General features: G+C 34.6%; 1 protein-coding gene across 10 annotated transcripts in view; it reads left to right on the plus strand.

Annotated features, from left to right (window-relative positions):
• VPS13B (vacuolar protein sorting 13 homolog B) overlaps positions 1-22,559 on the plus strand; it is an 805,800-nt gene that overhangs the window by 448,625 nt on the left and 334,616 nt on the right. For all 10 annotated transcript variants that reach the window (XM_081258369.1, XM_081258366.1, XM_081258373.1 and 7 more), the window contains one exon: positions 20,561-20,764. In XM_081258369.1, coding sequence (XP_081114495.1) covers positions 20,561-20,764 — 204 coding nt within the window. The remainder of the gene's footprint in view (positions 1-20,560; positions 20,765-22,559) is intronic.

Genomic DNA, 22,559 nt, shown 5'->3' on the forward strand with positions numbered 1-22,559 from the left:
TGATCTGACGTACACACATCATGAAGTGATTACACAATGAATGTAGTGACCATACATCATTTCATATAGATACAAGATAAAAGAAAAAAAAAAATTTTCCTTGTGATGAGAACTCTCAGGATTTACTCTCTCAACAACTTTCATATGTATCATACAGTGTGTTCGTTATATTAACCATGTTGAACATTATATCTAGTTTTATAGTGTAGTTTTCCTGGGTGTGTGAGTCTTACAGGCAATAAAAATAAGTATTGACAAAATAGCTATCAATAATATTACATACCTTTAATGAAACAAAGTCGATGATTACACATGTTCTTTACCTTTCTAAGATCACATATTCAAAAGCAGTTGAGTGCTAATCGGCTGTAGATTTAGGCTGTGTTTTAAATATAAATGAGCAACAGGGGCTAATTAATATAGTATAATGGCAAAGATTTGATAACAATCTAAATGCTCAACTGTAGAGGAGTGGTTAATAGAATAATGATATATCCATGCAGTGAAATTGTAAGTAACCATCACAAAGGATGGTATGGTTGCCTATTTATTAACATGAAATGTAGTTTACATATTTGTTAAATGAACAAAACTGTTTTAAAAACTGCATGTATAGTATGATCTTATCTATGTACATGTTTACATATGAATGGAAAATAGCCTGGATGGTTACACACCAAATTGTCAAAGGTAGTTACCTGTGATTATTGGTATATGAGAAATTGTTTTTCTTGTTCTTATTTATGGATATTTTCCAGATGTTTTTAGACTAACTTACACTGTAATTGCAGTTTTAAAAACTAGGAAAAAATGGCAGTTTTATATACATTATATCTTTAAATCTTAAGATATCATTTTACATTTTTAGGGTTTTTTCTGTTCACTCAGTGTAAAATATATGAAAATAGGTATTAGATTGGCCAAAAAGTTCGTTCGGGATTTGGCCAACCCAATATTTTATTCTTTCATATTCATCCTCTCTATATCCTTTATATTTGCTTTTTGGATATTTTAAACTTTATTTTTAGTATGATATCATTAGCTCACCCATTCATTTAGCACTCAACAATGGTAATTCTAAAGAAATACGTGCTCTATTCTGGTGTGTGTGTGTGTTGAGGGTTATTTTGTTTATTTATTTGAGGAACCAGTTTAATCTTTTCCTTTCATGTGAGCATCCAAATATTTTCAGTATTTGTCTTTTCTCTCTCAGTGCTGGTGCTGGATATATCATTAGTACACTAATTTGACTAAGAGTACAGTCATGTACGAGGTGCCAACCAGGTATTTCTATAATATAGAAATAATAAAGATGTTCTTCTTTACATAATAAATCAGTTTTATTATGTCATTTATTTATTTTCTCAAAAATCTTTGTGAATGCTTACCATTTACTAGCTATTTGCTAGATGTTGGGCTACACTATATACAAAAAATGTAATAAAATATACACAGTCTTTACCTTCATGGAACCTTCATGGAACATAGTTTAATCATCTTTATGCTTAAAGTATATCAATTGGCTGATTTTTTTCAAACACCTTTTTCTCTTGATAAAGAAATATATGGTACATTTAAAATATAAAGGCAGAGGGCTTCCCTGGTGGCGCAGTGGTTGAGAGTCCTCCTGCTGATGCAGGGGACATGGGTTCATGCCCCGGTCCAGGAAGATCCCACATGCCACGGAGAGGCTGGGCCCGTGAGCCATGGCCACTGAGCCTGCGCGTCCAGAGCCTGTGCTCCGCAACGGGAGAGGCCACAATGGTGAGAGGCCCGTGTACTGCAAAAAAAAAAAAAAAAAAAAAAAATGTATGTATATATATATATATATATATATATATATATATATATATAAAGGCAGAACTCACTTAAATTTTAATATTCTTAGTATATTAAGTACAGTATATCTATATTTATCTGGTAAGAAATGTTTCACTAGTTTTGTAAGTTAAAGTTATTGTCATTGTGACTTAGTCATTTTCAGGCCATGGCTTATGATGTTAATATTCAAGATCAAAATAATCCTGATTAAATTTTAAGCATAATAGTGTACAAAATAAAAAAAAAATTAAATAAGACCTTTCACCAATAATTTGTAAATAATTACTCAGCTGGCCTTTTTAAAAAAAGATGCAGTAGTTTTGTGCACATTCTTTTGTATTTTTTGTAGTATGTTAAGATAATGGTATACATCATGTATAATTCAAAAACATGTTAATGTTGAATGAAAATTCTGTATTTTAATATCAATGTGAGTTTATTAATGCATATAAAATATGAATAGCAGATTATGTGAATATTTGGGAAAGGGTATATTTATACATAATAAAATAAAACTGATATAATGAATGTAGTAGGCAATTGTTAGATAAATTGTTGATAGAAAAGATGCTTAGGAGTAAGTATCATAATGCCTCTTTTTGGAAGCAGCTAATAAAACTGATATAATGAATGTAGTAGGCAATTGTTAGATAAATTGTTGATAGAAAAGATGCTTAGAAGTAAGTATCATAATGCCTCTTTTTGGAAGCAGCTACTCTTACTGAAGTATATTCTATTTCTTCTTTTTGGTACTCTAAAGCACAAAACACATTTCTCTCTATAAACAGTTATATATAAACAGTTATATATTAAAGGAATACTTTACGGTGTTCACATTAAGAAAAGAGATTTAAAATTCATCACCAGCTAGGTTGGGAGTCATTTTTGTAGCATCTCTTTAAGAGCTGTTTAACCTCATTATTTCTCAGTTCCTAAATTTTATTTTGAATGCTTGTGCCTCAACACACATGGTAAGGTGTGAAAAATATCCTTTTTTTCCACCACTTTCATGTCTCAGTTATTGGTAAAATATTTCCTAGTTCTTACCCCACTTCTGACCATGTCTTTTTCAGAACTAAAATTTTGAATTTGAAGAATTCATAGGTAAAATGAAATTTCATCTTATCTAAATCAGTTTCTTTTGTATTCCCTTTGAAAGATACAAAATGTTTTTTTTTATGTTTATTTTGTAACCAAAATCTAAAAGCTACATAATTGTTTTCTGAATTTTTACTGTGGTCTTGAGTCCCTGTTTTGAGTAACTGTACTTTCATGTTTTACATGTTTGTCTTTGCTGTTGCTCAACATTTTCTTTTCAATTACAAGGTTATTTTCTTAAAATGTCATGGTATAGAGGCATAGATATTAAAGGTTAAATTTTTTTGTGGTTATTATTCTGTTTATAAAAACTGTCAAATGTACATTGTTAGATTGTTGATATGTTGCCTTAATTCTCCCTTTTCCTTTTCTGAATTAATTATAGCTTAGAAAATCTCCAAGGGTAATGTATTTAGAAACTATACTGTAGAGTAATATTATTTATCATATTTTAAGATTATAAAAGAAAATTGCTCTCTGGTATCAATTCAAGCTTATATAAAATATATTTTTAATCAGTATAACTTAAATATTTGGTCAGATAGTTCATATTTTGCTGACTAAAGTCAACATTGTGTTATTATGACATGATACTTAATCAACCAAAATCAATCAGTTTTTGTATTTCTTGCCATGTTAAGAAATTGATGCTCAAAGTAAATAAAAATATCTCTATACTTTGGAGAATAAGATAGGGCAAAATATTTTTATGTTCTTATTTTCCTGAAGAAAAAAAAAGTCTTCATATTAGGAATGGCATGATAGTGTTTCCCTTCCTGAGAAATAGGTAGTGATTTATTTTCAGATTCATTATGCTGAATGCAGGGATAAAATACTATATGTGGAATTCTAGTAATATATAATGTTTAAAATTTTTAAATTATTTCTGTTTAAATTAAATCTAGATAGTGTTCAATTCTAGAGTTAATGGAGATCTTTCTAGAATCTCATCTCATGAGATTAACTTTCTGTAAGGGAAAATTTTTGAAAAGAAAATTCTAATCCCAAACCTTGGAAAGCAGCTAGCACATGCCTTGACAGTATGTACATTTATTTAACAGAGATGTCCTCAGAATTTTTTTGTTGTAGCATTGCTGTTTTACGATCACGTAGTGTCCTAATTATACTTGTGTAATTAATCACATTTTGATTATACGTGGTAAGTTAGGGAGATTTTCTCATAGAGAAATCTTTTGGTGCTATGATAACCAGAGGGAATCTCCATGGAAGAGTTAGAAATAGGTAAGATCCTTGAGGGATATGTTGAATTATAGCAAATATGCCAGGTAGAAGGAAATAAGGGGGGGGGGGTCAAAGAAGAGAAACAGGTGCATTTATTAGAGACCTAAGCAGGCTTCTTTCTGTGTGAGAGGATTGGTTTCAGGGGCATAGTGAGAGAGAGGTGGGGAAAAGTAATTGAGGTCAGACTGGAAGCTTTGAATTTCTGGTTAAAGATTTGTGCTTTATTGCCCTGGTGAATTGGGGGGGGGGGTCCTGAGTATTTTTGATCAGGTTTGTACTATATTTGGAGGATTAAACACAGTGCCAAGGACATAATAGATACTTAAAGAGCACAAATTCTGGTACCTGACTGCCTCGATTCAAGTCTCAGCTTTTCCACTCACTAGCCAACTGTCCTTGACCAACATAAGGTACTTAACTGCCTCAGTTTCCTTTCTGTAATGTAGGAATACTACTACTTACCTCTTAGGGTTGTTCTGAGGATTATATAAATTAACGCATGCAAAACATTTAGAATTTGACTGGCATGTAATAAGTATTCAGAAATATTCACTGAATACTTCTTTGTATTTGCTGTCATAATTTTTATAATTGATGAGTATTTTTGAAGTAATTACTTAATCTGGCTCTACTGTTTTTTTTTTTTTTTTCGGTATGCGGGCCTCTCACTGTTGTGGCCTCTCCCGTTGCAGAGCACAGGCTCTGGACGCGCAGGCTCAGCGGCCATGGCTCACGGGCCCAGCCGCTCCGCGGCATGTGGGACCCTCCCGGACCGGGGCACGAACCCGTGTCCCCTGCATTGGCAGGCGGACTCTCAACCACTGCGCCACCAGGGAAGCCCCTGGCTGTACTGTTTTTATTAAATTGAGGAAAGGATTCCACCTCTAGTCCTTGCTTATGCAAGATGAAATGAGTATCACTGACAAACTAAGAAATTGTAATTTTTTGTGTGCCACATAAAAACACATCCCACGTAATCCTACCTACCCAAGGAGGAGTTTGTGTCAGTTTAAAATTCCCAGATAATTTTCAGTTTGCAGTTTTATGCCCTACTTAATATTAGCTATTATTTTCATAGCATTTGATAGTTTAAAGAGTACTTTCACATATTTTACCTTCTTTAATTTTCATTGCAGCTCATGGCACTTCTTAGCACTGTTAATCACGTTTTGCAGTGGAGAAAAACGAAGCTCCGGGTTGCCCAAATTCACATGGCTAGCTTGAGCACTTAACTCCACTACACTGTAATTTTTCTTGGCCTTTTTATTGAAATAGCTACATCAGAACAATATAGAGAGTAAGAAAACTTATTCTATACCCACCACTTCTGTTCTACAACTTGCTTTTTTAACTCTGCCTTATACATATTAGACTCATCACTTGGATGTTCATAATCTCATTCATAGTCCATTGCATGGATATGCCAGATTGTTTGTCTTTCCTTCTACTAATGGACATTTACATTTTTAATTTTTCTCTATCACATATAGTGTTAAAATGAATATTCTTCAGCATTCTCCTTGTACACATATAGTAGTTTCTCTAGAGCAGTGCCTTATAAAAGAACTTTTTTCAGTGGTGGAAATGTTCTATATCTGCCCTGCCCAGTACAGTAGCCACTGGACAGATGTGGCTGTTGAGCCCCTAAACTGTGACTACTGTGACTAAGGAACTAAATTTTTTAAATTGTATTGAATTTTAATTAACCTAAATTTCAGTAGACACATGCAGCTAGGGCTGTTGTACTGGACAGCATGGCTCTAGGTTATATAGATAGGAGTGAAATCATGTCATAGGTTATGCACAGCTTCAGTGCTGCTGGACATCACCAAATTGTTTTCCAAAGTGATTGTATCTGATTTACATTCCCAGTGGCTGAGTGTGAGAGTTGCCATTGCTCTACATTCTTGCAAACACTTGGCATTAATACTGTTATACTAGACACTACAGACAAGATTGTCTTAGGACTGGTTGTAAGTGGAAGACCCTTAGGGAAGAATATTTGCTGTCTACAACTGGAGGCAATGCTGTGATGTCCTAATATGATTAGATACACAGATGTGTCCCCTCTAATGTATGGTGATAGAAGGGCGTTACCTACCATACAACAGGGAAAATATACCAGATTTTTAAATTAAATATGAGACTGTGTACTTGTTGCTGACTAGAAGATTCTTGATTGGTACCTTTTGTTAAACCACCTTTATTCTGATTATTTTGCATCTTGAGATACTCATATTTTAACAGCACTTATTAAGAGATTTCCTGAACTATTGCTGCATTTTTAAAAACTATTAATTTTCCTTTACAAATAAACAGAGTTGCTTTATGATCATTGTATGTAAATTTGAGAACCTTGAGTTCTGGTCCCTATTTTTCTTTGACCAATTTTGTAACATTTGTGGGTCTGAAGCAACTCAATGCATTATAAACTATATAAAATAATGTGGCAATATTTTTTTTAAAAAAAGGAGTTCCTTTGTTATATACCAAATTTAAAGGTTCCTCATGTACCTTCACCCCCAAAATTCTTTCTACTCTAGTCTATTGTCTTGGAAATATTATCTTTATTAAGTTTAATTTGACATCTCAATTATTTACCCAACTATATCACACATATACATTTTAATAAAGTATAATCTTATATTTTACTTTGAAAACCAGTTCTTAGATTAAGTATAGAAAAGAGGTAAGAGAGAGGACTGAATTTGTAGTCAGAAGGTGTGGTTTCCAGTTTAGACTCTGCTGTCCAGTCTCCTTACCTAAATCATCAGCCTCTATAAAATGGAGTCTATATGTATAACTGATTCACTTTGTTATAAAGCAGAAACTAACACACCATTGTGAAGCAATTATACTCCAATAAAGTTGTAAAAAAAAAATGGAGTCTACCTGTCACACCCTGTGGTTGGTGATTTACCTGAGATGATATTGAAAAGTATCTGCAAACCATTTAACTGTATATAAATTTTAGAGTGGTACTATTAATATTATTACTATCGTGTATATTTATGTATTTTGAATTATGAACCACTTTATAGTTAGGTAAGAGGATGGGAATAATGTGGAGTAATAAGAATGTAATTAAACAGAAAAAGGTTTAAATGATAGAATTAGAAGCATACTAATAAAAATGAATTTGGTAAGAGACAAAGAGACAATATTTGTCTTAAAGATTTCCCAAGCAATTTAGAATTAGGAAATTTGCATTTAGTCCAGCTAATTCAGCTACAATTTGCTTTACATAAATACTTGTATAGGGTTATAGGATTTTTTCTTATTATAAAAGGTATTTAGAAAATTTAAAGAACCTGTCTTTCCTATTTAATAAAACATGAACATTTCTCTTTCTGTGTAAACAGTCTTTCAAAACCTCATTTTTAATTACTCACCAGTGTGTTTAATTACCATTATTATTGCTGACAATCTTTAGCTGAGATTTTGAATAAAGGGGAGCCAACTCTGAATCCTGATTTAATGATGGTTTTTGAAAGGAAGTCTTCTTTGTAAACATAATTTTAGGAGTAGGAGATGATGGGTAACGATTGATTAGTAGAGAAAGAGGGAATGTTACACATGAGAATTTCATAGAAATTTTCAAATAGGATTTTCAAATTGGATTTGGAAATAAATAGGGAACCTATTAACTACCAAAACCAATTGTTTTAGTAAATGAAATGAAAAAATGGAATAAAGGTATGAAGAAAATATCGGAATGAGAAAGAGTGCTAACACAGTTGGATAAAGTCTGGGTGGTTCATGATTTATTATAATAGGAGTTGACTTGCAGCCATAGAAGATTTTATAGAAGAATCCTAAATCAGGAGTGTTGCCAAAGATGTGTTGCAGAAACATTAGAAGCAAGTAGGAGGTCTGACTATCTTTTAATAAGGACACATTATAAATTTTATCTATTTTATTACCATCTTTAGAAACGTAAAGAAATGAAATCTAAAGAAACCTGAAGAATGCAGGGGTTTTACTAAATTTACAGTTAGCCTTTCAAAGTCACCTATGTGGGAATTGCAGTAAACTTCACTGCTAAGTAAGACCATTCTGGGCTCTAATATACATTAAAAAAGTTAACTTTTATGCCATGTCCTTGCACATTTTAGAAGTCCATGAAGGTTTTACATAAATGCACCTGTAATATATTATTATAACATTCTGGAAAAAACTCTCTGATCTCATGTTATCAATGAATGATTATGTATTATTATTTGAGTTGAAGCTATGCAAATAAAATACACCCATTCTAAAAATTTAATGTTAGAATATTAATGAAAATATAGTATTAAAAACTGCACTATTTTATTAGTATAAGAAGGAAGAGATTGCCTAATCTTGTGAAATTTTGTAGTATGTGTGGTGTATGTTAGGCTATTTAAAAATTAAAAGGCTAGAATGACATTTGACAATGCTTTTGATATTTTTTTTCTTTCCCATAAGCCAGCCTAACTTTTCTAAGCTTTCTTTTGTTGTCCTTCTTTTTTCTGAAGTGTTCTCAAGCCTTTCACATCTTGTACTTACAGAATTTGCTCTTTGAACCTATGTGTGGAATTTTGCATTTGTTCCTGTTAAATTTCATCTTATTAGTTTGACTTTGTTCCATTATTTTGTGATATTTTAGAATCCTGGTGCTCTCATTCACTATATTAGCTGTACTTCCCAACTTTGTCATCAGAAAATTTGATAAGACAAAGTTATATGAATTCATTAAAATTAATGAATGATAAAAAAATTATTGAATTGAGCCAAATCCTCTGGCGTGTTACTAGAGACCTGACTCCATATAGATATTATTATTTGGATTGGGTATTAAACCAGCTCTAAATCCATTTTACTATGTTTTCATCAAGGCCATATTTCTTTATTATATTAAAAAAATAACTTGGTTTCACATCTTCATAATATCAAGTTCCATAATATTGATGCTGATTTCTCATTTATCATGTTACCATGATACAACCAGAAAAGAAATAGGTTTGGTTTGGCTTGATTTTTTGGCTGTGTTGGGTCTTTGTTGCTGCACGCGGTCTTTCTCTCATTGTGGTGAGCAGGGGCTACTCTTCTTTGCAGTGCATGGGCTTCTCATTGCAGTGGCTTCTCTTGTTGCGGAGCATGGGCTCTAGGCGCGCAGGCTTCAGTAGTTGTGGCACGTGGGCTCAGAAGTTGTGGCTCGCAGGCTCTAGAGCACAGGCTCAGTAGTTGTGGCACACGGGCTTAGTTGCTCTGTGGCATGTGGGATCTTCCTGGCCCAGGGCTCGAACTCATGTACCCTGCATTGGCAGGAGGATTCTTAATGACTGTGCCACCAGGCAAGCCCCTATTCTTAGTTAATTCATATAACTCCTAATATATACCACTTTCTATTCTTACTATTTTTACTTTGATGAAGGGTTTCATCAAAACCCTTCTGATGATGAAAAATCAATTTTGTTAAAGATCAACATCATAATTAAATATTTTACAAAATTGAAGTACCGTTTCCATTTCTCTATATTCTAGTATGTCTCTTTCTCAGTAGTTTCTCTGAGATCACACAGTGGTTTCTTCGATCACACCAACAGATTTTTCAATGCAGTGCATGTTCAGTTAGTGCATTTCTTTAGTACATGTTTCTAATGGGATGAGAATTGTTTGGTATAGTTTGATATACTTTTAACATCGATCATACATAGTATACCTTGTAACTTTTTAGATCATCTTGTAAATATACCCCATTTATAACATGAGTGAGCAAGTGAGGACTTATCAGCACAAATCTGTGACTGAAAAAAACTTCAAAGCTCATGTTTGCCTGAAGATAGACAGTGAAAGTCTACCTTCTTATTTGCTTAAGCAATGAGAGTATTTTGAGACTCTTCAAGTAGAAAGAGCTAAATGTTTTATATTCTAATGAAGTTGCCTATAATTTAACCATCAAAAGGGAGATAATTGGTAAATGCTGCTGTCATGTCAATTTTACTTTATACTCATGTGGATTTGTACACATAAATCATTTAAACTTTGATAACTGAAAAAGGTGAGTTTTGTTATTACCCCATCATAAAACAATTATTAACATGAAATCACTTGTTTATTTAAAAGTTTATATTGCTTGAAAATTAATTTTAGTTTCTGAAATATATGAAATTCTTAGAAAATGATTTAATAACTGGATTACTCTGGTTTTGCTCCTTTATTTTCATAACCCCCTTCTTTCTTTTGAGAATGTGAAATACATGATTAATTTATCACTTGGACTAGAAATGTAGGTAAACCATTTTCTTGCCTAATATTCTGTTTCAGTTCAAGAAATTATTATAGGGCCCATGTGCTTAAATTGAAGTCTCTGCATCCTCAGTGTACTTTTGGATTTTATAATACAGAGTAAGTAAAACCAATGGATTCAGGCTGAAATCAGGCCATCCGGCTTCTTTCTCATCTACTGTAGTAATAAAAACAACCAGGTGTCATTTATAACATACTAAACATGTTAAAATTATGCATTTACTCCCAAAGGAAGCCTATGTAGCTAGGTACCATTATCTTCTTACAGAGGAATCCGATATTCACTGAATTAGTTGACTTCTCCAAGGATATATGTATAGCTTGTAAGTGGTAGAACCAGAATTTGAATATAATTGTGACATTAAAATTCATGCTTTTAATTCAGTGTTATTATACTACATTTTCCTCGACCATGTACCCTAATGGTAGCCAACTGTCTTGTAGATGTGTGCCAGTCATCACAGAATGGACTGGGCCAGAAAATGTAAGGGAATGCTAAGAAACCTATCTCCTTAATTGGAGATATAATTGAGAAGTACATATACTGGCATTTGTGAATCAGTTGTACTGCTGAATGCATATAAAGCATAAAATAAAACTGAAGATAGAACCCTGGACATCACTAATAATTGAAGGGGCAAACAGAAGAATCTTGTAAAGGAGGTTAAAGAAAGGCAGTTGAGGGAGCGTGGAGCCATGCAAGCTCATGAAGGAAAATTTCAAGAATAAGCAAGATGGCGAGAATAGCTTTATATATACTAGTTATTTACTTTGTGTCAGCTGTTACTTTGCGTGCATTAACTCATTTGACTCCCCTCAGTGACTTCATTTTTCAGATGACTAAAATGAAGCACTGAAACTTTAATTTGCCCAAAGACATCCAGTGGTAGGTGGCAGAGCTAGAATTATGGATCCAGGCAGGCTAATTGTGCAGTCTGTGCTTTTCACCAGCATGCTGTACTGCCATTTTGAATTGTCAAATGCCCAGAAAGTTTAGGTGAGTTAATGACTGAAATTCATCCATTGGATCTGGTAATTACAAAATCATTTGAGGATGTTTTCCAGTAAAATTTCAAATGCAGGATAAGGATGACACCTGATAACTCTTGGTTAGAGGAGAAAATAAATAATGAGGAAATAGAAATACTGAGAGGAAAATAAGGGAATGTGGCAGGGTGGTAGCTAGAGGGGTATACAGGGCCTTAGGGAGAGAGTTTCTCTCTTTTACAAGGAGAATTACTTGAACATATTTTAGTTCAAGTAATTGAACTTGAATGGTAAAGTTGCGGGAGAGAAAAAGGAAAAAATGAGAGTAAAGTCCCCAAGGGAAGTGAAGGGAATAAAGAAGAATAGTTGTTATTTATTCAACTTTTATATATTAAAAGCCTACCATGTGCCAAGTAATGTGTCTAAGTACAACCTGGTGAGAAAACAGACACTGGCCTAGCCTTCAAGAGTGAAGTGAATTAACAGAGAGATCTTGGCCTTGAAGAGAAGAGATGCTTCTTCTAGACAATTCGGTGAAAGAGGCAGGACAAGTATGAATTTATCTGTTTTATAAGTGGAATAGCCTCAGATTTACTGGTTCTTGTCCATGCTCCCTTCAGTTCAGATAACAGAGATAGGATGTTCCAAGTCAAAGGGATGTGATGCTCTAAGTATCAGAATGTGGTTTTTAGAATCAATAAGAATGCTAGTTTAGGTTGTTTAAAACAAAACAAAACAAGGGAGCAGGCATATTCCTCGGCCCTAGTCCAGACCTGCTGAATCAGAATTTCTGTAGGTTTAAGAACTTAACATTTGTAACAAGCTCCGGGTGATTCTTCTGCACTCTGAAGATGAGAACCCCTCCCTTAAGTCATTGGTCATGGAAATCAGCAGTTGGTCTCAGCCTGGTGGTCAACCATTTACATCCCCTGCCCTATACACTCTCAAGATTACTGTCACTTGTGAGACTTGGTGACAAAGATGTAGACATTTAATTTAATCAAGACATATAAATTTTACTTCTTTTTACATTCCTATTTTCTGGCTTGTTTAACATTTTGTAGATCTCAATTGAGCTGTAAGTAATGAATTTTACTTCTTTACAGTAAGTTCCCAAGATATGCCTATTCAGCAATGGGCGGTAAATGATTCAACATGAGCTGTTTCTTATGTAAACATACAAAAGGCCTGACCCAGACTAAATCAATTTAAAAAGGAAAACATTAAAGCTGTGTTTCCTGTTATATACTTAAAGTCTTCTTTGGTTCCTTATGATTATACCATTGACCAACTATTTCAGACTTTAGTTTACCCTCCTACACCACCTGCTGAAATGGTTCAAATGGTATGGGAGATGAGTTTCGGAAGGGCAAAGCAATTACAATTATAACTCCTATATTTTAGCTAATAAAGCAGCTTTTTGTGTTAAGGGTAAGGGAGTTATGGGCATCTTGACTCACTCCCTTTCCTGATTTGAATTGCTAAAAGGTTTTAAAAACTGCAATAAGGAGGGAGAGCAAAGTTCATAGAGCCTTTAGAAGGATGTGAAGTTGAGACAAGAAAATTTGATTCCTATTTATGATGTCAAGCATTTCTATTAGAAATTTAGTTAGGAAATAATATGAAGCCTTTCTTATTAAGATATTGTACTTGTATTTTCTTAAAGCAGATATTGTTAATATTAGGCATTCTGGTCCTCAGTGAAGCCATAAAGTTATTTTCCTATGATTAGCTCCCTGGTAAAGTATCATTCTATTAGAATTCTTTAATAATTTTGCAACTATTTCTTGTGCTATGAAAATGTAGTGCACTAAATCAAAGCTCTCTTGAATAAAATATACTTTAATTTTTGGCTTTGCAGTCAGATTGTTTTTCAATTTTAGACTATTTTTAGTTATAAAATGCTCACTTAGGGAAAATAGCATTTTAAAAGTTGTACAATGATTTCCAGCCTTTGAAAAAAAGTAAATTATTTCAAATCTTATGTCTGTAACTGTTTATATTTTTATACCTTAAAAAAACATCTAGTGTACCATGAGATGCAAAATGTACCTTTCACAAGATATCTTGTTCTAATACTGCTTAATAAAAGTTAATGTATGGTATTTGAATGAAAATATTTTGAATATGTTTTCTTAATTTAGTACTGAAAAACAAAGCACTCTGAGTATTCTATATTATAATAACTGGAATTGGTTTTAAGTAGGCATAAAACAAAACGGGTATATCTTATACTTTAAAGAATAAAGATTAGTGAATATTTCAAGTTGAGGAATAGTACATTGTAACAATTGATGAATCTACATTGATACATCCTAATCACCCAAAGTCCATAGTTTACATTACTCGGTGTTGGACATTATATGGGTTTGGGCAGATTTATGATAAGACAGGTATCTATCATTATAGTATCATATAGAATATTTTCACTGCCCTGAAAGTCCTCTGAGCATTGCCTATTCATTCCTGCTCCTGACCAACCTGTCTCAGCCATTGATCTTTTTATTGTCTCCATAGTTTTACTTTTTCCAAAATGACATATAGTTGAAATTATACAGTATGTAGCCTTTTCAGATTAGCTTCTTTCACTTAGTAATTTGTCTTTAGAGTTCCTTATGTTTTTTTCTTGGCTTGATAGCTCATTTCCTTTTTGTGCTGAATAATAGGGTGTACCACAGTTTATTTATCCATCCATCTACTAAAGGACATCTTGGTTGATTCCAATTTTGACAATTATGAATAAAGCTGCTATAAACATTCAGGTGCAGGTGTTTGTGTGGACATGTTTTCAACTCCTTTGGGTAAATACCAAGGAGTGCAGTTGTTGGATCATATGGTGAGAGTATGTTTAGTTTTGTAAGAAACCGCCAAACTGTCTTCCAAAGTGGCTGTACCATTTTGCATGCCTACCAGCAGTGTATGAGAATTCCTGTTGCCCCACATCCTTGCTAGCATTTGGTATTGTTAATTTTCTGGATTTTAGCCATTCTAATAGGTGTGCAATGGTATCTTTTTGTTTTAATTTGCTCTTCCCTGTTGACATATGATGTGGAGCATCTTTTGTATATCTTCTTGATCCTGCTTATATTTTTAAAATACTTTTTCTTCTTTTTAAAAAATTATTTTATATTTCACGTGTACTAATCCAGTTTGTGAAGTCTTTGAGGGTCTGTTTCTTCTGCCCATTGTATCTATTAGTCTCTCATTTCACTTGGAACCAAATCTGCAGAAATTCTTTGAGTTCAGATTGAGTTCATCTCAAGAGAATTTGCTTTTACCTGTCATCTGGTAGCACTGTCTACCTGGCACAAGCCTCTCCAAATTAAAATTTTTTCATGCCACATTGGAAACTCAAACCCCCAAGTGCTGTCTTAGATGGCAAAGTCTTAGAGGGATTTTTTCCCCTGTTTACCTGTTGCTAAGGCTAAGGTCAAAATGGGTAAGTTGGTAAGTTATCTCGTCTCTTTCAGCATAGGCATTAGGAGGGCTTTTTTCCATTTTTTTAAACTTTTTTAAGTTTGAAATACTTGTAGATTCACATGAAGTTGCAAATACATCTCCTGTGTGCCCTTTACCCAGTTCCCTTCAGCGTAACCTTTCACCAGCTTTATTGAGCTATAATTGACAAATAAAATTGTAAGATATTCGAAGTGTACAACTTTATGATTTGATATATGTATACGTTGTGAAAGGATTCCCCCATTGAGTTAACACATCCATCACCTTTTGTGTGTGTGTGAGAACATGTAAATTCTACTCCCTTAGCAAATTCTTAGTAAATTTCAATTATATAATACAGTGTTATCAACTATATTCACCATGATGTTATACATTATATCCTCAGACCTTGTTCATTTTATAACACAGAGTTTGTGCCTTTTAGCCAACTGCTTCCTATTTCCCCAACTGCATAGCCCACGGCGACCACTTTTCTATTCTCTGCTTCTATGAATTTGACATTTTTAAAAATTCCACATATAAGTGATATTATGCAATATTTGTCTTTCTCTGGCTTATTTCACTCAGTGTAATATAAATAAGCACTCCGGGTTTATCTATGTTGTTGTAAATAATAGGATTTTCCTTTTTTAAGGCTGAATGATATTTCATTGTATATACAGTTGACCCTTGAACACTGCAATACGGGTCCACTCATACACTTTTTTTTTTTCAATAGTAAATACTGTGAATGTAGAACCACTGAACTGTGGAGGAGGAACTGTGGATATGGAGGGCTGACCATAACTTATACATGGATTCATAACTGCTTGGAGGGTTGGTGCCCCTAAGCCCCAAATTGTTCAAGTGTCAACTGCAGATGCCATATTTTCTTGATCCATTTATTCATTGATGGACACTTAGGTTGTTTCCATACAAGGTATGGAAAAGGCTTTTGTGAACAATGTTGCCATGAACATGGAGTACAGATATCTCTTTGTGATTAATCGTTTCATTTCTTTTGGATATATACCCAGAAGTGGGATCGCTGGGTCATATGCTGGTTCTATTTTTAATTCCTTGAGGAACCTCCATACTGTTTTACATAGTGGCTGTATGAGTTTACATTCCCACCAACAGTGTACAAGGGTTCCCTTTTTTCCATATCCTCCCTGCATTTATTATCCCTTGTCTTATTGCTAATAGATATCTTAACAGGTATGAGGTGATGTCTCATTATGGTTTTGATTTGCATTTTCCTGATGATTAGTGAGCACCTTTTCATGTATCAATCAATACCTTTTGGCCAATTACATGTCTTTGGGAAAATGTCTATTCAGATCCTTTGCTGGTTTTCTTAATTGGGTTGTTTTTTGCTATTGAGTTATATGAGTTCCTCTAATATTTTGAGTATAACCCCTTATCAGACATATACTTGAAATATTTTTATTCTAGAGGTTGCCTTTTCATTTTGTTGGCAGTTTCCTTTGCTGAGTAGAAGATTTTTAGTTTGATGTAGTCACACTTGTTTATTTTTGCTTTTGTTACCTTTGCTTTTGGTGTCAAATCCAAAAAATCATTGCCAAGACCAGTGTCATAGAGCAGACACCCCTGTGTTTTCTTCTAGGCGTTTTATGGTTTCAGATCTTGCATAACCTCTTGCATAACTATAGTACAATATCTAAACCAGGAAATTGACAACAGTACAATCCACAATTGCATTTAGATTTCACAAGGTTTTTTTTGTTGTTGTTTTGTTTTGTTTTTTGGCCATGCCATGTGGCATGCAGGATCTTAGTTCCCTGACCAGGGATCGAACCTGTGCCCCCTGCTGTGGAAGCATGGAGTCCTAACCACTGGACCACCAGGAACTTCCCTCGCCAGTTTTATTTTTAATCATTTGTATTTATATGTCTATATGTGTGTCTAGTTAAGTGCAGTTTTACCACATATGTACATTCATGTAACCACCGTCACAGTCAAGACACAGAACTGTTCTATCACAAGTCTTCCTAGGAGAGCTGTTTTTAATTCACCCTTTGAAGGTTGATGTAGCCCTTCATGACCCCCGCTTTTTATGCAGTCTCCTATAAATAGATTCATCCATCTCCTTAGGTGGGCCTTGAGCTTTATCTCCTCCTGTGGGATTATCAGAAAATCACTCTCTGCAGGATTCAGCAGAAACCCTAAGAGCAAAAGCTGGCTTTGGCAGGTGCTTATTTATTAGTGTTCTTAATTTCACTTTTTTGGGGTGGCTTTGCACCTTCTATTCTCTAGTGCCAGCTCTGAAGTGTGTTTAAAAAGATGCTTTAAATTGTCTGCAAGCATGTTACTTGTTTCAATCAGAAGATTCAATCTGACTTTCTAATATGCCATATTTTGGAAACAGGTAACCATGTAAATATTAAAGAGCATTTATCTTTATAGTTTTCATTAATAGTTTTTTCATAATTAGAAAAGTTGACTTTGTTTTATCATGGTGCCGTGCATCTATGATTAGTTGGTAATTAGATATATTATTCATTCAAAACCATATAAGATAATGTACTTCAGGAATGGTCATAAAATTTATAATGGACCTCTTTATGAATAGTTTAATTTTCAGTCATTTTATTAATTTCTATAATAGTTTTAATGTTGAAATAATTAAAACAGAAGTTAAATAATTTCTCCAAGCTCATGGATCATTGAAAAATCTGAGACCAGAGTTCACATTAGTCTTTTGCTTATCCTGTTTTCTACAACTCAGATTTAAATGGTTTTGCAATTAACTTTTAAGTTGGATTTATATACCCACATACTGTACATTTCTCTGAACTTTCAAATCAGGTTAAAATGACAAATATATTTTTCAATTTCAAAAGCAAACAGAAAGAAAAGTGTAAAATCTCAAACCCTGGTTCTTAGAAAACTTAAAAGTTTGAAATTAGCATGTTTAGAAGTATTAAGCTATTGCTCAATATACAACCCATTTTTACATGAGAAGAAGAACCTGTGGAAAGTCATGTTTTCCACAGACAGATGACAGGAGGAAAATAGCTTGATTTAAGGCCAAGAGTAAATATGGGGCATTTCAAGCGTAGGTGAAAACTAATGACATTTGGTGTTTCTCTGGTTTTTATCTTATGACTTTGCAGTTTCTCCAAGTGCCAAGAAAAATAGAAAGGCTGATGTTAATGTTGGGCTAGGTTGCTTTGTTTGTCTTTTAATATAGTACTAATTTTATTTCCAAACATACTTTTTCTTCCTTCAAAGGGATTTTTAAAAGTATTTTTTCTTTAAAAGTAGGCTTAGGGAATTTATGTAAAATGTAGAAAGTATTGGCTAGTTTAAAATAAGTAAATAAAACTTTTATATGGGGAATAATAATCTAGGGAAATAAGCTAGGCCACCCACTGCCAAAGATATTTGCTGTATGTCAGAGTTTATGTGGCCCTGCAGCAGCAGTTTACTGTCTAAAGACTGTGTGTTCTTATTGCTGTGGACAGATAGATTCTCCACTTGAGATTTGTAAAGATTTGTGTCAGTTCAAATCAGTGAATTGAAACAGCATTTACTGATTGCTTACTAGGAGATGTAGTTTCTGACTTCAAGAAATGTATGCTAGGGGCTACCCTCGTGGTGCAGTGGTTGAGAGTCCGCCTGCCGATGCAGGGGACACGGGTTCGTGCCCTGGTTCGGGAGGATCCCACATGCCGCGGAGCGGCTGGGCCCGTGGGCCATGGCCACTGGGCCTGCGCGTCCGGAGCCTGTGCTCCGCAACGGGAGAGGCCACAACAGTGAGAGGCCCGCGTACTGCAAAAAAAAAAAAAAAAAAAAAAAAAGGTATGCTACATTGAGAAAGACTGACAGATCATTGTGATATTCTTGTACTTATAAGTACAGAAGGACCCTAAGAGCACAGATTTGGGAGGAAGGGAGTTCGAAGAAATGGTGGTCAGGAAAGGCTTCATAGAAAGTGAAGTTCGAGCTGTGCCTTTAGAATTAACAGGTTTACACCAATATTGAAATGAAAGGAGAGCATTTGACTGAAATAGGTGTACTCACAATGTTGCTCCCTCTCACCTGCACCCTTATTCACTCCTTTTTTCTTTGCCTTCATTAAGGCAAAATGAAAGGGTTCGTGGCCGGTTTTATGGGCCTTATTTTTAATGCAATTCTTGGGTTCATGTAAAACTTCAAGCCACCTTTCCTTGCATGCCCATTCCTATATTGTAATTTTCTAAGTTAGAAAAAAGAAAACAAAAACCAGGTTCAGCTCTTACCTTAGGAATAATGAGAGTCCATTCATTCAGTTTCTCTGGTTCCCACTATGACTTATGGACCAATGCCTGTTTGTTTCCCTCTTCTCTTATCATTAACACCTTGTGATATTTCCCTACCTGAGCTGCCTGTTCATTCATTTGCAGTCCTCTCCCTGCTCCTCTCTTCACTTGAATTCATTAGCCTTAGCCCTCACCTTGCCTGGCCTAATGCATGCCATCTCCATTCCTGCGTATCTGGCCCAGACATCTGCCATCTTGAGTCTCAGTGGTCATCCACCTTCCATCAGTATTTGACCAGCTTCTGGGCATGGTCTGACCCACACTGTTTACTTAGACAAGAGGTAGTCTTGATCACATTCATACTGTCTCTCTGTAGTTTTCACACGAGGACTCAGTGCTTCCCTCCCTTCTCCCTCCACTAATTAGTTTCATTAGTATTCAATTGATAGAATTAATTATATTTCTTTTCTAATCACTGCAATGGTATCTATGGTAGTAAAACTGTTTTTATGGTCTATATAATTTCACTTTTGTGTTGATTGAAACTTTCATGGGGGACAAATGTTACTTTCCTTTTGATTACTCACTTTAAAGCATCTGTGAACCAACATAACTAAAAAATTACAAACACACAAACTTAGTCTTATCCAGCTTCCGAATCCTGAATGCTTTTCTTCCTACCCTACCACACTGCCTTGCTATTTTCAGTCTAAAACCTTCATGAATTTAACCATTTACTTCCTCTAATCTAGCTTTAAGCTGCTGATAATTTTATTCATTTGCTTAGTGTGCAATAAGATCAAAGTTCCAACTCTATATGGACCAGTAATCCTTAGTGTGTTTCTACGTCAGTAAGCAATGTACTCTTGTCAACAATTTAGTCTGTGTGATGATGGGTTATATAAAGGACCAAAGGCAAAAGGTGGGGGAGTTAAATAGATTAATAAGTCTTCATCACCTTTCCTAACAAGACATCAGAGTGCTGAGGAAGGGAAAGTAGGTGTTTAGCATTGCAAAGAAGACAGGGTTTTGAGGCAAAACCCTGGATTTAAGCTGCAATTTTGTCCACATAGTAGCTCAGTAACTTTGGCTAAGTCTTTTAACCTCTCTGCATTACTTTCTCTTTAGTAAAAATGGAGATAATAATACGACCTCACAACATCTCAAGGATTTAAATCATAAATGTGAAAGTACTTAGAAAAATAGCACAGTGCTGGGAATAATGTAAGAAATCATTATAGGGTAGATACTGTTAAGTGCTAAGTTTTGGGTATGTTTTCAAGTCATTAGTATGTGGTAACTTTCTAATACCTGCCTCATAGATTTGATTAACCCAGTAATCCAAAGGGAAAAAAAGGTAATAACATGATGTTAGCGAGCAAAGTAAACATAGAATACTTACTTTATCTATTCACTTTTTTTCACTGCCTTTACAGGAGAGCCTTGAATTTAGGAATTCTTCGAGACCCTGGATCAGAAATTGAAGACAGACAATACCAAATCGATCTGCAGTCCATCAATATTGGTACTGCGCAGTGGGATCAACTAAAACCAGAGAAGGAAAGCGGCACAGGAGGGGTGCTAACAGAGAATGAAAGAAATTCTCAGAATCCAGCCCTTGAGTGGAATATGGCCAGCAGGTGGGAAATGGTTGAGAAACTTTCTCCACGTCCTAATATTTCATTGACAGAAGAGCAATTGATGATACAGTCTTTAGCATGCCCAACCTAAGTGTTTTGGTATTGTTCTGCATTTCATGATGATCATTAAATATATTTTGTAATTGTAGCTGATGATTTTGCTTGGAAATCTGCTAGTCCTACCACTGTTACACTGCAATTATTACAAATTTAAGGTCGTGTCAGAATTTTTTTTTTAAAGCTTGTTATTTGATGAAAGGTTCCACTTCAGGCTAAGGATTCATTCACATTTTCCCTTAAAATCCATTATATTCAAAGTCAGATTTTTTTAAAGTCTTTCCTTATCAGGTTCTTGTGCTTGTTGCCTTTGTAGATCTTCTTTGAAAAAAATGTTTATTCAAGTCTTTGCCCTTTCTTTTTTTTTAATTTTTATTTTTGGCTGCGTTGGGCCTTTGTTGCTGCGTGCAGGCTTTCTCTAGTTGTGGCGAGTGGGGGCTACTCTTCGTTGCAGTGCGCAGGCTTCTCATTGCAGTGGCTTCTCTTGTTGCAGAGCACGGGCTCTAGGTGCACGAGCTTCAGTAGTTGTGGCACACGAGCTCAGTAGTTGTGGCTTGTGGGCTCTAGAGTGCAGGCTCAGTAGTTGTGGCACACGGGCTTAGTTGCTCCGCGGCATGTGGGGTCTTCCCGGACCAGGGCTCAAATTCACGTCCCCTGCATTGGCAGGCAGATTCTTAACCACTGCGCCACCAGGGAAGTCCCTTGCCCATTTTTAAATTGAGTTGTCTTTTAGTTGATGATTTGTAGGAGTTCTTTTTTTATTTAACTTTTAAATTTTTAAAATTTTTATTGAAGTAAATCGATTTACAATGTTGTGTTAGTTTCTGGTGTACAGCAAAGTGACTCAGTTATAAATATACATATATATTCTTTTTTATATTCTTTTCCATTAGGGTTTCTTACAAGATATTGAATATTTCTCTGTGCTATACAGTAGGACCTTGTTGTTTGTTTTATATATAGTAGTTTGTACCTGCTAATTCCAAACTCCTACTTTATCCCTCCGCTTACCCCCTTTCCCCCTTGGGTAACCATAAGTTTGTTTTCTATGTCTGAGTTTATTTCTGTTTTGTAAATAAGTTCATTTGTACAATATTTTAGATTCCATATATAAGTGATATCATATGGTATTTGTCTTTCTCTGACTTACCTCACTTAGTATGAAAATCTCTAAGTCCATCCCTGTTGCTACAAATGGCGTTATTTCTTTCTTCTTAATGGCTGAGTAATATTCCATTGTGTATATGTACCACATCTTCTTTATGCATTCATCTGTCAATGGACATTTAGGTTGCCTCCATGTCCTTGCTATTGTAAATAGTGCTGCTATAAACATTGGGGTACATGTATCTTTCTGAATTAGAGCTTTGTCTGGATATATACCGAGGAGTGGGATTGCTGGATCATATGGCAACTCTTTTTTTAGTTTTTTAAGGAAGCTCCATACTGTTTTCCATAGAGGCTGCACCAATTTACATTTCCACCAACAGTGTAGGAGGGTTCCCTTTTCTCCACAGCCACTCCAGTATTTATTATGTGTAGAAGTCTTTTTGGTGCGGGGAGGGAATGCCAATGGTTTTATTCTGTTCAGACAGAAGAAAGTTACAAGAATTTATACAGTTTAGAAATATAGAGATTCCAGTTACACTGTTATTCCTATTACAAAAAATGACTAGTAAGGTAATCAATCAGAATTTCAGTTTTCTTTTGAAAATTGTAATCACAGAACATGGCAATA

This window comes from Mesoplodon bidens (assembly GCF_964165515.1).
Source record: "Mesoplodon bidens genome assembly, chromosome: 16".
Taxonomy (NCBI): domain Eukaryota; kingdom Metazoa; phylum Chordata; class Mammalia; order Artiodactyla; family Ziphiidae; genus Mesoplodon; species Mesoplodon bidens.